The 18,773-nt window shown below is 36.3% G+C and overlaps 2 protein-coding genes across 2 annotated transcripts; one reads left to right on the forward strand and one right to left on the reverse strand.

The window, feature by feature from the left end:
- Nucleotides 1-201: 201 nt before the first annotated feature.
- LOC123663248 (zinc finger protein 107-like) lies at nt 202-10,620 on the forward strand. The gene is made up of 11 exons (XM_045597937.1): nt 202-339; nt 4,689-4,959; nt 5,144-5,306; nt 5,623-5,699; nt 6,153-6,283; nt 7,511-7,662; nt 7,938-8,902; nt 9,062-9,225; nt 9,969-10,078; nt 10,194-10,298; nt 10,556-10,620. Exons 1-11 carry the CDS (start codon nt 202-204, stop codon nt 10,575-10,577), a joined length of 2,298 nt encoding a protein of 765 aa, XP_045453893.1. The 3' UTR covers nt 10,578-10,620.
- Nucleotides 10,616-15,233, reverse strand: LOC123663457 (Fanconi anemia group J protein homolog). Its single transcript, XM_045598138.1, has 6 exons — nt 15,068-15,233; nt 14,633-14,726; nt 13,940-14,050; nt 13,466-13,590; nt 11,067-11,193; nt 10,616-10,823 (listed from the first exon to the last, which is right to left on the reverse strand). Exons 2-6 carry the CDS (start codon nt 14,636-14,638, stop codon nt 10,749-10,751), a joined length of 444 nt encoding a protein of 147 aa, XP_045454094.1. The 5' UTR covers nt 14,639-14,726; nt 15,068-15,233; the 3' UTR covers nt 10,616-10,748.
- Between the last annotated feature and the right edge of the window lie 3,540 nt (nt 15,234-18,773).

An 18,773-nucleotide genomic window follows, 5' to 3' on the forward strand; every position in this document is an offset into this window, starting at 1 on the left:
AGGCTCACTGAAGATTTCCAGTCAAACATCAAGTTTTTCTGGAAATCCATCAAAACTGCTAGAGGAAAAATCTCTACCTCGAAACTGAATACAATCAGAAATCAAGATGGGAGCATTATAAAAGGAGATGAATATGTGTTAAAGAGATGAAAAGAGTATTTTGAAAGAGAGAAAGTGCAGGTACAACATACGGCACCTTCCATGGAAGAGAGTATAAATGGTGATGACAGTGAGATAAGCATGGATAAAATAGTGAAAGCGTTGAAAAGTAGAAGATTAGATAAGGCTGCAGGGTATGACAGGATTACCATCGAAATACTGAAAGCTGGACATGGCATAGTGGCTAGCCAGCTGTACCGCCTTTTCAATTTGTGCTGGCGAAATGGGCAAGTACCGGGAGATTGGTGCAAAGTCGTAATTGTCCCATTGTACCAGGGAAAAGGGTCATGGCAGGACTGCATAAATTACCGAGCCATAAGCCTCCTCAGCCTCGTCATAAATTGTATGCAAAAAAGGTGATTGAAAGGGTTGTGAATGAAGCAGAAGAAAAAGTATGGAATGCACAAGCGGGATTTAGAAAGGGAATGGGATGTACGGATCAGGTCTTTTCTTTGCGGTGCATAGCCGAAAAGGGTTTGGCTAAAAACAAAAATGTCTATTACGCGTTCATGGATTTAAAAAAGGCCTATAATAGAGTAATGAGGGATGAATTGTGGTCATTGTCCGTGAACAGTGTGAGCAGTGTCCTCATACGAGCATTGTAATCTCTTTATAGGGATTCTAGTGCTTGTGTGAGGATAAACGGGGCATACACTGAATGGTTAAATATCGAAAAAGGTGTTAGACAGGGATGTGTAGCGTCACCGTGGCTGTTTAATCTGTTCATGGACAATTGTTTGACAGATTTAAAAGAGAGTGAAAGTGGGTTGAGAATGAATGAGTTACTCGTCAAATGTCTTCTCTATGCTGATAACCAAGTATTACTTGCGTCTTCAGCCGAGGAGTTGCAGGAGATGGTAACTGCTATGAGTGGAGCTTTTGTAAGAAAGGGACCGAAGATGAATGTAAAAAAGACGAAAGTGCTGAAGTTCGAAAGAAATGAGGCAGTGACAGACTGCAATATCGTGATTAGAGATGAACAAATTGAACAGGTGAATGAGTTTGTGTATCTGGGTTCAAAGTTTACAAGAGAAGGAAAGTGTGAGAGTGAAATTGAAAGAAGAGTGAATGCAGGAAACTGGGTGAATGGAGCTTTGCACTCCTTTATGAGCAGTCGGAGGATGTCTAACAAGGCTCGATTGGCTGTGCATGAGGGGGGTGTTGGTTCCGAAACTCATGTATGGAAGTGAAAGTTGGGTATGGCAGAAGAAACATGAAAGCAGAATAAATGCAGTTGAGATGAAAGCGTTAAGAAGTATGAGAGAAGTTAAACTGAGTGACATGATAAGTGAGATAAGGAAACGTTGTGGTCTGTAAGAAGATGTAGTGACAAAAATTGAGAAAGGTATGCTCAGATGGTTTGACCATGTCGAGAGAATGAAGAATACTAAGATTTAAATATAAATAATATTAAAACCAATGCAAAACCTTAATTAATCCAATAACTACGTCTGAAAACACAATTAGAATTTAGGACAATATAAATACTCGGCAACATAAATCTTGTTAGAAACATTGACAAAAGTCGGCGATTTTAACAGATATTGGGAAGAATCGGAATCAGAGTATGGTAATATTATAAAAAAAAAACAAATAAACAAGATTGCGCGTCTTTGAAGTGGCCAGGGTGTGTTTTTTTTTTAATATGCCACGTTTTTTCTACATACTATAGCTTATAGTTCCCAATGCTTAATATCTAAGCTTTTTTAAAACAACAGTCTATCAAGTCTACTAGGATCCAAGCAGTTCCGCTCATCACTTGCGATGTTGCCAGCAATTGACAAAAGGTACTCACAGGGAACACATGATCCCACAATACTCATATAAATCACGGTTATTGAATGAACATGGTTATAAATAGAGTTTTTTTTTGTTCTTGCCAGTAGTTTCTGGGATCATAATTTAGGTGCACAACTGCCTGTGATAAATAATGTTTAAATTTTTCGTTTAAGTTCTGACTTTCCAGTCCAGAGAGTTGCTGTTTTAAAAGTAACTTATGAAAATCTCAAATTCCTTTTTCCATATTAGTCCCTTCTATTGCGTCAAATTCTTTACTATTATTTTGTGGAAGTTGTTGCTGTGATTTAATTTTAATATCTAAAATTGAAGTATTTATTCTATTTATTGCTCGAGAATAGGTTACATAGTCAGCAAAGCATTTTCTTTTTTAAATCTAGGATCTAAAATGGTCGCAGCAGCTAACAAATGAACTTATTCAATATTTCAAAATCTTTTCTTTAAACTGAAATTGATTGATTAGGAGAAATTTTGTTATTATGCTCTTGATGAACAATTGTTTAAAGATGTTCTGGTAAGTGATGCTGTTTTAGTGTAAATTACAAAGGATAAATATCTCACTAAGTAAGTACCACTATACTAAACAAAGCGACAAACAGCGAAGAGCCTTATAGTTAGGTTAAGCGTTAGAGTTCTTGAAGAAGAAGAATACCTTACTAAGGGATATCCCACCAAGGGAAATAATCTTCTTCTCCTTATCATTCTTCTTAATCATCATGGAAAAAACTACTAAAATCTGCTCAGCTGTGTATATACAGATATTATTATACTATTTGTGGTTTAATTTTTTTATTATTATTCATTATTTTTCACCTCCAAATAGTATCGAAACTATCCCCATCCAAGCCACACATAGAAGTGAATGACATATCATCAATAATAGACAACGCGGTATCTCCCGGACACAGAGTAAAATTACTTCAATCTCTGTCTATACTGGAATTGTCTTTGGTGATATCTTTGATGCACGGTATGCAGATATTTGATGGACAGCCCATGAACATCCAAATTTTCTATTTATACTATTAGTATAGTTTAGTATTGCTATTTTTTTAAATACTACATAAGTTTATGGTCCTGGTGATAAGTGGTTATCATAGCCTATCTGGATGTCACGATTGTGGTGCGGCAGTGGAATTGGCCCAGCAAACCTTTGAGGTGTGCCCAAGATGGGCGGCGCTGCGTCACAATCTGACGACAGTCCTCGGAGGGGACTTGTCACTGCCGAGCCTCATCACCGCGATGCTCGGCGACAGTGAGTCCTGGAAGGCGATGATCTCCTTCTGCGAGACAATAATGTCCCAGAAGGAGAATGGCGAGCGGATGAGAGAGGAGGCCGCCGACTAGGCCTCCGTCCGCAGGAGACGAACGGGGGTGCGTAGGAGGCGCTACTTAATGCAGCTCCAGTAACGCCCATGTGCCCGTGTCGGGCTGGGATGGGAACCCGGTCCTGCTAGACACGGCGTCGTCGGGATTGTTCAGAGGTAAGCTGGACAGTCCTCATGGAAGAGAGTCTGGCCTTTTCGCCGAGGCCAGCCTGTCGCTGGAGGGATCCTGTTGCCTGCAGATCCGGGACCCTACAATTAAAGCAGGGGTTTTGGTCGGTATTGCACCCCCAAGTACTGAAGCCGACATACGGTCTAGGACTGCTTACCTGGGCATCCTGGATATCAGCCGTATATGGGTTCCCCTGCGATACCAAAAAAAATATCATAGCCTATGAAAGCTTGGTCGTTGCCGACCTTACTCATCACAGGAACACATAACAAACACTATTTGAGGTTAATTTATTTCTTTTCTTCATCTGGAGATATACGAAATCTCGAACACACACTCACCAAACCAAACAGTACCGAGGCTGGTTATACTCAAAGCATTCGAACATTTACAAGAATTAGAAATAATAATGCCTGTAAAAAACACTGACTCCATTTACAATAGATATTCAACAACCAGTCGGGTACAGAAAGAATATATATAAGTTACTTACTTTAGCGGTCTCGGTTGAAGATTTAAGGAAGCAGTGAAAGCTCTACTGACTGAAATCAATCATTGGTTCAATAATTCTGTTTTGTAAATAATTTTTTGTTTGGTATTTGAGTTTTTTTTGAGAGTATATTGTCATGAGATGAGGGTGTACAGAGAAAGAATGATGTGTAGATGAGTGAGCGATAGCAAACAGAAAGAGAAAATATGAAGATTAGATAGTGAATGAACTGAGAAAGTGGATACAAGAAATAGTATTACGCGAGTTTTTGAGTAATTAACCCTCTAATCGGCAACACCGTAATATTATGAGTACATACAGCTAATTGTAAATAATTTTATGGTTTTTACCAAAACAGAAAAAATCGAATGTTGATTTTCAACGGTGAAATATCAATTCACTGAATCGATTCAGTATAACATATCGACTAAAAATCAATTCATTGGTCCGAGGAATCGATTATTCAATTAATCGATTTCAGAATTTCAGATCACATGCCTAATCTACGAGGTTTACGATTTACGATCATAACTTTTGTTTGTTGTAATACAAATGTACTGAAATATAAAATAATTAATATGTAAACAATGCAAAGCATCAAATATATTTAATATAGTTAAGAAATTATAATAAAATGGAGACCACCATGTCATTTTTCAGTCTACCAGTAAGGTTTCAATATACCTCTTATGAAATAATTTTTGTATATCAATATTAGAATTAAAACAACTACGATACGTTTCAGTTTGTGGATTCTGAGACAACAGATTTAGTATTTCATAAAAAAGTTCCAGAATGCGATTATGACTTTCAAAATGAGCTTCCTTCGCAAAGTGCTCTGTTGGCTGCGGACGATGTTCTTGCACAATTTTTATCATCTGATGGCCCTCTTGAAGAGCCTGATTTGAATGGCCCTACGACTTTGCATTGTGAGATTTGTCAAAAGAGATTTGATAATGCAAAAAAGTATTATGGTCATTTGCGAGTACATTCCAAGGATAATTTGTGGATTTGTGGTATGAAGATTTTATTAATACAAATATAATTAAAAATTACTAGCATACTTTTATATTATACTAGTTAGCTACACTAATATTCAAAAGAATGGTTAATAAATAAAATTAACATTTTTTTTCCAATATTCTCATTGTTATGTCAAACTTTATATTTGTTAAAGTTATATTTACAACATTAATACAGACAGATGCCCAAATCAGAAGTTCGCTACGAAACAAGCTCTCATGAAGCACAGTTTAACACATAAGCCTCTAGCTCGTGTTTGGAAGTGCCCTCAGTGTTCTATGGCTTTTGAGGCTCTCTGGCGTTTACAACAACATCTGTTTGCTAAACATTTAGACTACAGGTACCCTGCACTTGTCTGTAATATATTATAGACTATACTGAAACTACTTTATTCATATAGAAATACTGCATGTTATCCCAAATGTTATGGTATCAAATAACTTTCTCTGTTTTTGGAATTCATTGATGTCAGGTTCCATCGGTTATATATTTATGTTATATAGCTTTTCTCGATAAGTAGGCAATGTAAGTAAAAATAATTTTTTAATTATAAACCAGTAGTTTCTGAGATTAGTATGTTCAACCAAACAGACTCTTGAGCTTTAAATAATTCATTTAAAATTTGTTAAATAATGTGTAATTATGTGTATTTTAAGACCTCACAAATGCGACCAATGTGAGAAATCATTCCAAAAGCCGTCAGACTTAAAGAAACACAAAGATTTACACAGTGGTAAGAATGACTTTATAAATTTATTATTAACAACATTTTAAAAATACTTGTTCATATTATTAATTGAATATAATAAGTTTGGAACAGAAATATTAAATTGCCTTTCAAAATAATTGTTTAATGAAAAAAATGAAATTTTTTTTTTGTAGAACTAGGACAGCAAACAAGTGTATGGCCGATGGTAAACGATTACTATAGGTTATAGATGTCTGCAACACTAAAAGCATCTCAAGCATGTTGCCAACTGTACCCATAATTCCCCCCAAGAGCTCTGGTCACCTCACTTACTACAGGAACACAACACTGCTTGAAAGCAGTATTATTTAGCTGTAATTTTCTGTAAGATCGAGGTATTTTCCCGATTAAGCTGTTCCAGATTTAAGCAGGATGTTTTCTTCTGTGCTCTGCCTCAGTTAAAACTTGACTAGGTTTTCAGTTTTCAGTGGATTTCAGATGTCAAGCGTCATGCCTGCCCATGTTGTGATAAGAAATTCAACCATAAATCCAATTTAAACAGACACATGTTGCTTCACACTAAAGACAAACCTTTTAGTTGTTCAGGGTGCCATGGGAGGTTTACACAGGTTAGTGTTGATTTGTGTATTAAAAATCACTACATAGTATAAAACAAAGTCGCTTTCTCTGTCCCTGCACATGTATGTACGCTTAAATCTTTAAAACTACGCAACGGATTTTGATGCGGTTCTTTTTAATAGATAGATTGATTCAAGAGGAAGGTTTATATGTATAATAACATCCATTAAATAGTGAAGAAATACTGTTATTTTTGAGTTTTCTAATGTTATGTCGTAAATAATTATTATTTTTTTCGCTTAAATTGCAAACGCAGGCTGAACCCTACGAGATTTATCAAAATAATGTATTAAGTATTGTACACATTAAAAAGGTCTACAGAAAACTCCGCTATGGTGTATGTCTATCTCTTATGGATATCCCACAATAACATTTTTTTGTCATTTACTTTTTACGACAAATAATGGCTAATTTTCAAAACGATTTTAACCAATACAGCATTAATCCTTATCTAATTAAATACCATAAATACATTGTTGATTTAATATAGATCTATATGTCCCTTTACAGCATATGATTTAAATGAATATTTTCGAAGGTATTACAGATTTAAAAATTGCGGTACGTAGCGTTCGCGGCGGTTCCGGCCGGCTTTTACTCTAAAGTTAACGCGAGCGGGCCACGGGCAGTAATGAATAAATCGAAATTACTGGATCGATTTTAATCATTTTTTCAGTGAATGATATAGGCTATAATTATATTTTATACCCGTGCGAAGCCGGAGCGGGTCGCTAGTTCAATATTAAAATAAAAAATAACTATTCAACCCGATAAAGTACTTTTAAATTGTCATTTTACAAATGAGGCAAAAAAAAATTGATGATTCTGATTTTAGTATTTGAATATTGATATATAATAGAGTAATATTGTTCTAGTATATTGTATTGATAATGAGTTAGAAGACATTAAAGTTTTGACTCAAAAGTTTTTATGAAATTATAAAGTTAGTGAAATGTGTAAATGATAAAATTTGTAAAAGCAACTATTACCAATTCAAAATGTAGATTCTGCAGAGAGGAAACATACATAGATAAAAAAAGTTGTCTATTATTTGTATTCTTTCTCATATCTCTTAGTATAATACCTAAAATATACCCAAGATAAAGTCCTTTGAAACTAAACTTGACTAAGTTTTTAGGGTCAACTCAAAATATTATGTGTATCTGCTCAATTACCAATTAATATATATTTTGTGCAATAATTGTGGTTCGTTTCAGATAGCATCATTAAAACGACATCAAAAAAATTGTGTACTCTTTAACATTGCAAGTGTTAGTAACGTTAATCAAGACAAAACCAGGAAGAATTATTGTAGAATATGTGGTGCTACTTTTCAATACAAAAGTGCATTGTTGGAACATTGTGTGAGGTATTTCAGTTCACTTGTATTTATTTTGATGTATGTTTTGTTTTTTATTGTAACATGTGTTTAAAATTCTAGTCTTGAAGTATTTAATTTGTTTGAATTTATTCTCAAGCATTATTTCAGATTTATTATAATACTGTATTCGTAAAACATACAAAAGTATGTTTGTGTTATGTTATGTAAAAGTGTATGTTATGTAAAAAACATTAGAATAAGTAAAAATTTATTTAATTTATTAATTTATTAATTGAATTGATATTTTTTTTATGTTTATAAAGACAACACACTAATCCAAGTAATGATGTCCATAAAGATGATAAAACATGCCAAATGAACATTGATACATGTAGAACGGAGGACAATATTGTTGATGATATTCTATCGGCTGAAGACGATTACATGAGAATGTCATCCCAGCAAGAGGTTGAAGTCCTGCATAATTACAATAATCAACAAAACCTCCCAGATGTCAACACTTACGATAACCTCATGCAGATCGAATTCCTCAAGGAAATGAATCAGTTACACATATTGGATGACGAATTTTTATACAATGATTTAGACTTTGATAGTTTTCATAATAATCACACCTTAAATCCGAATGATATAGATTATGAAAATGACAAAAATGGTGAAATATTATTCGACTTTGCGGATGGAGGTAGAAGCGTAGATCAGGATTTAATGAATGCATTGTGTCATGTTAAAGCCGAACATCTACCAGATGACCTCTTAAATGTGGAAGATATCAGCACCAAACCAACTGAAACTATTCATCCTCCAGTTTCTGTTAATGAATGTGCAACTATATTTGAAAGTGATGTTGATTTGGAAGCCAGCACTAATTTAGCTGCAAACCTTAACCAGTTGATCGGTGAAAATAGTGTACAGTATATATCAACGGAAGATGATGATATGTTTATTATTAGTTTAAATAGTGAAATAGACGCTGAGCAGTTGACTGATATGTTAAATATAGGAATGGGAGTTGTTAACGACAAGGACGAGGAAACAGCTCAAACAGAAAAAACCGTGTCTGATAATGAATTTCAGACACAAGCTGAAAGTAACAATTCTAAACCAATAAAAATTAAAATCGAGGAACAATCTATGGAGCTAAGTGAATCTAAAGTTAATGACAAAGAAAACAGAGCGAAAACAAAGGGCAAGAAGCAAGTGCTCTACATTTGTTCGACGTGTCATAAAATATTTAAAAAGAAAGATAACTACAAATCACATATAGGTATGATTGATCTCGTTTTAAATTATTTTTGTTAACAAAAAGTGTCTACTTTTTAAAATTATACATTGCTAGTCGTCACTCTAGCAAGCTCTAATACTGAAAGAGAAATTAAATTAGACTTCAGTTGTTCGCCGCTTACTCTTTCTTATCGTCCGGCAGCGACACATTCGGCGGCGCTACGGAGACACGTGTGCGGCGTGTGCGGAGAACGTTTCAGCTACCGCTCCACGCTCAACAAGCACCGCGCGGCGGCGCACGAGCCGCGCGTCCGCCCCGCGCACGCCTGCTCGCAGTGCGCGCGCACCTTCGCCGCCGCCTGGATGGTGAGCGCCGCACTACACTACATTCTACACCGCACTACATTCTACACTACACTACACTACAGTCTACACTACACTACACTACAGTCTACACTACACTACAGTCTACACTACACTACACTACAGTCTACACTACACTACATTCTACACAACACTACATTCTACACTACACTACATTCTACACTACATTCTACAGTACACTACACTTCGCTCCACGGTCTAAAAACACCGCGAGGTTGCGCAACGCTACTACACCACTCTACGCTAGTGATTAGCAATTTTTTTTTTTTTTGTAATAATGAGCAAAATGTACATAGTGTCCATCCTTTCTTGTTTCTCTTATTGTTACCAGAACAAAGTATAGTGTAGCTAATGCCGATCTCTTCATCTTGTTTTAGTATTTTACTACTCCTAACTCAGGAGGATCTGGGTATTTTTCTCCTACCTTCTCTTGGCCTTCTCTACGAACAGTCGTTTTCCTTACCAGCGTGACAATTTTTATGAATAACTAGCTGTACCCGCGACTCCGTCCGCGTGGAATTAAAAAAAATATATTGTTTTGTTCGCAGAGTTGCACAATAAATAAATTTCTGAAATAAAAGTAGCCAAGTTATTCCTTATTACATCAGCTATCTGCCAGTGAATTCCCGACAAAATCAGTCCTCAGTACTTATGTATGATAGAGAATTGTACTAGCTACCAATGGTCACGAAAATGTAATGATGATTGTATATTTCGGTTTACAGCTGAAGAACCACATCGAGAGAGACCACGAACATTTAACTCCCTACGTGTGTGATGCGAAAGACTGCAGTAGAAAGTTCTACAAGAAATGTGATCTCGTCGTCCATAAAAGGTAAACATTTTAATTTAAGAGTTCGGTAAAGTGTTTGTTAAAAATAAGTATTATATAAATCGATAGACACGTGCAAACTTCAAAGACTTAAGTAAAAAGTTACATGTTTTCACAGATATCACACGGGCGAGCGTCCATTTGTCTGCGAGATTTGCAAGCAGGCTTTTCCTCATATCTCACATCTCAAGAGACACGAGCGTTTTGTAGATTGCACGCATAGGTTTGTACCTCATTAGTTATAATAAAAGCATAAATGTATTGAATTTTTTAAACTTTACAAGAATGAGCTGACTCTCTCCAAAGATTCAACATCTTAAGTACAATTCTGTATTAATGATGACTTTGTAGACTCTACCGACTTATCATAAAATCTTTAGTTAGACGATAAGAATGAACGAAGATAGCAATGTTTTCTAGCGTATCAAAAGTTTTTATTATAAATTTATTGTGCTTATATTTAATTTGTTTTTGTTACAGGTCTCGAAAAAATGTAGCGTGAGACTTATATATACATACACAATGAATAAAACAAACTAATTTTAGACATGATTTTTATTATAAAATATCCCTATAAAAATGAATTATATAAATCACACAAATTTCTTGATAGAGTATCACAATAAGAGGCACATTTTATCAGCAGATTAAAAACAAATCATTAATAAAAAAATTATTTATCTTCTAATGACATTCTTTTAAAAAAGTCCTGTAGACTCTCGAAAGTGGGATTGCTGTTCCTTTCCAGCTGCAAACAAAGATTTATTTCATTGAATGATGTTAAAGTATAATATTCTTAATATTGTTTTTATTTAATTACATACTTTTATAAAAAAAAAATCTTTTAAATGTTTATTTAGAGTTGCAATTCGAAAATTTTATTTCAATAGCCCACACAAGTTATCAAAAAGTACGAAAGGATGATGAAGTCTTAAAATTTTTGGGATACATAACAAATTAGTAAAATAAGTACGCAAATGAGAGTACTCACGGCGCCCTTCACCCAAGTGGGCAGGTTCTGTCGCGCGTCTTGCTCCGCGAGACGGCTGTCCACCAGAAGCACGGCGCCCCAGTCATCCTTATGCCTTACACATCGCCCCACAGCCTGGTTAAGAGCCCTAAAAAAGATTTGTTGTCTATGTGTATTGATGCTGTTTTTAACCGACTTCAAAAAAAGGAGGAGGTTCTCAATTCGACTGTATTTTTTTTATGTATGTTACATCAGAACTTTTGACCGGGTAGACCGATTTCGACAAATTTTGTTTTAATCGAAAGGTGGTGTGTGCCAATTGGTCCCATTTAAATTTATTTGAGATCTAACAACTACTTTTCGAGTTATATCTAATAACGCGTTTTTACTTGACGCTTTTTTCGTCGACCTACGTTATATTATACCACATAACTTTCTACTGGGTGTACCGATTTTGATAATTCTTTTTTTGTTGGAAAGAAAATATCCCTAGCTTAGTAACATGATAAGGAAACCAGGATCTGATGACGGGATCCCAGAGAAATCGAGGGAAACTCTTGAAAATCCGCAATAACTTACTTACTTCCGCAATAACTTACTTTACTGGGTGTACCGATTTTAATAATTTATAATTTAATCGAAAGCTGATGTTTGTCATGTGGTCACATATAAATTTTATTGAGATCTGATAACTACTTTTTGAGTAATCTTTGATAACGCGTAGTTACTTGACTATTTTTTCGTCGATCTACGTTGTATTACTCGTCGATGTAATTGAAGTCGGTTTTTTTTTCGTTTGTGAGCAAACACAATTATTTCAAAGGCATTTGAAATAACAGCACTATTTTATCGTAAATAAAATCGACGTATTGATATCGTAGTGTAATTATTATAGATGGAACCCAAGCTTCGTGTGACAGAAGATGAATGCAAGAGGGATAAAGCATGCTGAATATAAGTGCGAGGCGAATACAAGCGAGAACTAGTACGAATGAGTCGGTAAACAATTTCCTTTCCGAACATCTGTATCGAATAATCTATACCTAATTATAATAAAATGGTAGGAAAGTCAAAACTGTACATTGAATATTTTTTTAAAAGAATACTTTGGGTGTGATCTACAATCGATACCGAAGCCAAAAATGTAGTTTTTAGAATTTTTGTCTGTTTGTCTGTATGTATGTCCGGGATAAACTCAAAAAGTACTGCATGGATTTACTTCAAATTTGGCACGAATATTATTAAGAAGTTGGGTCAACATATAGGCTACAAATTATCACGCTATCACCTACGGGAAACGAGCAGTGAACCTTTATTTCCTCAACGCATTCTGTAACAACGTGTAATCTAACGACGCATATTTGAATGCTTTTGTTATTATGTTAATAACCATGCTATAAGCTAGCTTCATACTATAAATAAAGACATTCTGTAGTATATTTAGTATCAGCATTGCACCTGTCGAAGCCGGGGCGGGTCGCTAGTCTTATATATAAAAATGAATCGTAAAATGTGTTCGTAAGCGTATAACTCAACAACGCCTGGATAATTTTACCAATTCTTTTTTAAAAATGTTCGTTGATGTCCAATGATGGTTTTTACGGCGAGTAAAATTCGAATAATTTCCGTGAAAACCCTAAAAACAGCCTTTTTCTTTTTCGCATACAAACGTTTTGTAATTTGGTCCAACTTGGGAGATAGGGTACTTTTTATCTTAATTGGACCCGATAGGTGGCGCTGCTATTGGTATTAACTCCGAAACTACTGAATCAATTTTTATCAAATTTTGTAAGCATCTGTAATTTTGTCTAACTTGGAAGATATGTTAGTTTTTATCTCAATTGGACCCGTTAGGTGGCGCTGCTATGGGTATGTGAGCTATCAAATTTGGTAGCTGTTTTCCGGGCAGGACAACGTCTGCCGGGTCCGCTAGTAAGTAATAAAAATATCGGTGTATTGACGAGGCTCACGCAACTGGGAAGCGATAAGAAAAATAGAAGGCGCTGTGTCAGTACACACACTTATCCACAGACTCTAAATATGGCGTACTAAATTAATATATATTTTTTGAGTAAATAGAGAATCATGGCAATTCATATATAGAGCAACGAGTACATATTTCATTTCAGACCGAGTTGTTTGCACTTGGCAGTTAACCCGCTTGCCGCCCCTATTCCCGCCCGATGGTGACATTTGTAATGATTTATGTATAATTGTATATATACATATATTATATAAGGAATGTATGTGGTAAACCTATCAGTCTATTGTCATCAAAAGGTTTAATCAAATGTATTCATTGGATACCTCAGGAACAGTCGTGTGTCAAATATATATATTTATTTTTTCAGAACTTGTAATTGTCATAAGTTCAAACAAATAAAAAAAGAAAAGTAAAATATTATTTTAAATTAACTTGCCTGTATGCCTGAATTTTTAACCACTCGTGACCTCCAAGTATGTTTTTTTCGCGCGAATATCTATCATTGTATTCCATTTTCCCTTTAATGGCTATGTCTCCGATGTTTGGAAATGGGATCCCGACCTAAGATCATAAGAATGTTTGTAAACAAAAATTAGTATACAAAGTATTAGTAAGAAAGGAGGAACACATCATTCAGTAAGTGTTTGAGCTGACAATTATGTGTACGCAAATGTCTCGTTCTAATTTGCCCAGATGTGTTGTAGGTGATTTAGCTCTTCAAAACGTCAATACTGTAATTGTTAATTATTTGTACCTTATTTGGCAAGAATTTTTTGTTTCTGACGTTTAATAACTATTTAACCTTATACACATCCCCAAAGGCAGACTTGAAATAAAACGCTGGAAATCGCAGAGCAAACACTATCGCGTTATCCCAACAAGACTGTAAGGTAGAGAAAAGGTGTCTCACCGCGACTATGGCGCGCGCCTGCCGGTCCTTGAAGTCCATTCCCTCGGCCGCCTTTCCGCGGTACACGGCCAGAAGAAGGGCGCCGGAACACTCCGCGCGAGAGTAGAAGTGCTACACGAGAATATGAGATGAGATGACATTACACGACATGAGAGCCGACGTGGAGGGGGTGAGAGAGACATAAAGCTTATGGTCTGAGATTTGTCTTAAGGAATATATTATTAAATTCTAGCGTTAACGCTTAAATTATTATTACGTTGAAGAAAGAACAATAGCAAACCCTGCACGTCTCTTGAGTTCGGATGTTCTTAGACATGTATATCCGTTAATCCCTAGTGGTAGGGAGTGGTAGGTTAAACTGCAATGATTGTTAATAGAGCAATAGTTAAATAGACAGTGTTGTAGTGTAAAAGAGGATAAAAAGAAGGGCGAGTTATATTAATTTTGATAATTCTATGTCACTTGTTAAATAAAGTAAAAGCTACAGTATTACAGAGATAGATCTACAGACAGTAGGTCCACAGAGCTGCCATATTGTATATGAAAATTATTAAAAAAACTAGCTGCCCAGATAGACTTCGCTCTGTCAAAAGTTAATAGTATTTTTTTTTTGTGTTTAAAAACCTTCCGTGGTCCGTGGTGGTGGTGGTATATATATAGAAGAGAAGAAGAAGATATATTTTTCTATCTCACCTTCATATTACTTTCGTGGTCTTTTGCATTTTTACTTTCGATAATCACGTCTTTTAATTTTATGAGTTGTTCCCATAATTTTGTGGTCTTCCACCTAGAAATATATAAAATTCATTAAAAATTTTATTCGCTTGGTAGCTTTCATCACTAGGAAAGATATTTTATTTTACGGGTTAGTAGGTACATAATAGACCCTCTATAGACTCCCTATATTGTACTAATACTAATATACCAGTGGACAGAGATACAGCCTCATTAAACAAACGAGCGATGTGCGTGTAAGAAAGCAAAAACAGGAAAAATAAAAATAAACGATTGCAGAAACAGTCAGAATCTGAGCGGCGTGCATAAACTAGGAGGGAAGAAACTAGTGAAGGCCCTTCCCAGTTTAAATGTCCATGTCATTTTCCATTTTCCGATTTTGTCAACTGTCACCTTGTCACGAGCGTGTCGATGAGCTCGTAGGAGGGCAGGAAGCACAGCACGCCGTGCGGCGCGCGCCCGCACGCCACGAGCAGCACGCGGCCGAGCTGTCAACTGTCACCTTGTCACGAGCGTGTCGATGAGCTCGTAGGAGGGCAGGAAGCACAGCACGCCGTGCGGCGCGCGCCCGCACGCCACGAGCAGCACGCGGCCGAGCTGTCAACTGTCACCTTGTCACGAGCGTGTCGATGAGCTCGTAGGAGGGCAGGAAGCACAGCACGCCGTGCGGCGCGCGCCCGCACGCCACGAGCAGCACGCGGCCGAGCTGTCAACTGTCACCTTGTCACGAGCGTGTCGATGAGCTCGTAGGAGGGCAGGAAGCACAGCACGCCGTGCGGCGCGCGCCCGCACGCCACGAGCAGCACGCGGCCGAGCTGTCAACTGTCACCTTGTCACGAGCGTGTCGATGAGCTCGTAGGAGGGCAGGAAGCACAGCACGCCGTGCGGCGCGCGCCCGCACGCCACGAGCAGCACGCGGCCGAGCTGTCAACTGTCACCTTGTCACGAGCGTGTCGATGAGCTCGTAGGAGGGCAGGAAGCACAGCACGCCGTGCGGCGCGCGCCCGCACGCCACGAGCAGCACGCGGCCGAGCTCGTCCTGCACGGCGGCGCGGCGCTGCCCCTCGCGCGTCAACTCCAGCCGAGTGCCGCCCGGGCCCACGCACACCGACCCAACCCACACCTGAGGAGTTTTACTACAGGAATAACCATTGGAAATTCCACTGAAGTTTTTAACTGCAAATTTATCCCTAAGAAGATTATGGCGCTAACGTTTGGTGTTTAAAATTAAGTTGCTTGTTTTAAATAGTCTTAATCACGATAAGGCACCATTCACGTCTTAATTTTTATCAATTTTAAAACTAAGCGATGTATTATAAGCATAAAACACTATCACAATTTTTTATAATAAACTTACAATGGCAGATCATTTATACATATTAGAAAAAGTAAAAGTCCTAAGTTTGATCCCTGTGGAACACCCATTTTTAGCACGGACAACATTGAACATGTTGAATTATATTAGCAAGATAAAAAGCTTTTTATTTCATACAAAATTCTATAAACGTAATGATATGTAGTTTTAGAAGCGCTGGCTTTCTTGCAGAACAGTGAAATTAAATACATAATTTAAATGAGAATTGCTCAACAGACCCTGTCGTCAGAAATGATATGTCTCGGGCTGGCGGTGAGGGAGAAGTCGGTTCCGAGCTCCGACGTGAAGGTCTTAATGGGCGCGAGGGTCCCTGACGCTATTATGATGCTCCTCGCTATGTCCAGATCCTTGAACACCACTGCCGGGTTGAGGCAAATCAAGCGGAGCGTTACTGATTCAGTTTCATTCTGAAAATAAGTGTTGAATTTGTTTAATTTGCTTTAATACGAATTGACAGAATTCGTTACTCTATATTTGTTTGGAGTTGTAGATTGATAGGTTTAATGGCTTTAGTTATACCAGTGAGGTATGGTTGATTTCACCAATATTACGTAGAACAGAGAAGACACGAATGATATTGATTGATGCTGTTGAAATTGTAGAATTTTGTTAGGAGTTATAAATGCTGACAAACAATAACAGTCGTCTGAAAATCTTCTTCTGCTTGGCCTTATTTTTCTAAGCTTTTTTGCCTGGATCTGCCTTCCGACTAACACTCTTTTTGTTCCTCATTCTTTGAATATTTTACTCGATATATGATACTTTGCATCATTTGGAGCCAAACTCTTGAGAGCACGACAGACGTCTGAAAGTCTCTCATACAATCCTCTAATGTTACCTTGTCATATTGAGATTTCCGCCAAGAATTAACGTAGTCCTTCGAATTTAACTTCTGCTCCAAAACTGGCTTAAAATCGACCATATGTTGACCCCAATCACGGAACAAGAAACCTAATAATCAGAATATGAAATTAGTAAAATTAATATTGATTCGGGGATAAGTTACCCTGCAGATAGTATTCGTTTGGACAAGAAAATTTTTCAAAAACCGTCAATTTAAAATAAAACTAGGTAAATAATAAACTATTGCAATTTACAAGGATGTCTGATGATGAATAAGTCAATGACTCAACAGTTAACATTGTCGATCGAACTGTAGAAAAACTTTTGCAAGTTTATTAGTTGAGTTTGTTTTTTTGAAAATGACGCATGTCGCATCAGTTAGCTTTCCATTCTAATGCAGATATCTAGAATTATTTTTTTTAAAATAATGAAAGTAGATAAAAATGAATAAAATTGCCGGTTGATTCTAATATATGTGTTAAGGGTACGTTAAAATTACTCGACCACTAAAGAGGGCGCCACTAGAATGATTGACCACAGATTCCTAGAGACGAAGTTTGTGCGTGAATATTAAAATTAGAGACAATTCCCAAATTTAATTTAACTTAACATTAGAAACAATTAAATTCCTTTCAAACGGTCTTATATATGTATAATGTAAATTCCTAAGCTTGACAACTTTTTCCTGCATAAATTGACTAATGGTGTACTGAACTGTCCTGTTTTGCTTAGATCACACAGCAGTATATAAAAAAATCTAGACATAGATATTTTGAACGACACTATTTTTAAGTTAAATAAATTTGTTAAATTATATTTATAATCAAAGTAAGCTTAATTGTGGTCCGTTTATAGTATTATTCCATTTTTTTTGTTCCATTCTTTGATTTCTTTGTAACCTTTTATTGTAGCTTATTGTATTGTAAAACATTATATTAATTTTCTAGCTGTGTGTATGTTTTTTTATGTATACTATTAGTGTATGTTAGTCATGTTTCATGTAGTTATCACCTATCATTAAAGTAACGCTTAGGACTTGTAATTGTATGATGTACTTGAAATATGGTGTATACTTCGTTGGCGCAGCAACACAATACTGCTTGAAAACAGTATTATTTTGCTGTGATCTTCTGTAAGGTCGAGGTACTACCCCAGTCGGGCTGCTCCATATTTTGAGCAGGAAATTCCTGCTGTGCCCTACCTCAGGTGTGGACCGTTTATTATTTATTAGTATATTATAAATAAATAAATGAATAAATAAATTAAATACAATTTTAAATTTGACCCTATTTTAAAGAGTTTAGCTTTTGTAAGAGGGTACTCTTACAAACCAATTTTGAACCGACTCCCAAAAAAGAAGGAGGAGGTTCTCAATTCACTGTATTTTTTTTAATGTACGTTACATCAGAACTTTTGACCGGACGAACCGATTTCGACAATTTTTTTTAATCGAAAGGTGGTGTGTGTCTATTGGTCCCATTTAAATTTATTTGAGATCAAACAACGTTTTTACTTGACGCTTTTTTCGTCGACCTACGTTGTACCGCATAACTTTCTACTGGATGTACCGATTTTGATAATTCTTTTTTTTGTTGAAAAGGGGATATCCCTAGTTTGGTACCATGATAAGGAAACCAGGATCTGATGATGGGATCACAGAGAAATCGAGGGAAACTCTCAAAAATCCGCAATAACTTTTTACTGGGTGTACCGATTTTGATAATTTTTTAATTTAATCGAAAGCTGATGTTTATCATGTGGTCACATATAAATTTTATCGAGATCTGATAACTACTTTTTGAGTAATCTTTGATAACGCGTAGTTACTTGACTATTTTTTCGTCGATCTACGTTCTATTACTCTTCGATGTAATTTAGTCG

Source organism: Melitaea cinxia, chromosome 20 (assembly GCF_905220565.1).
Source record: "Melitaea cinxia chromosome 20, ilMelCinx1.1, whole genome shotgun sequence".
NCBI classification, from domain to species: domain Eukaryota; kingdom Metazoa; phylum Arthropoda; class Insecta; order Lepidoptera; family Nymphalidae; genus Melitaea; species Melitaea cinxia.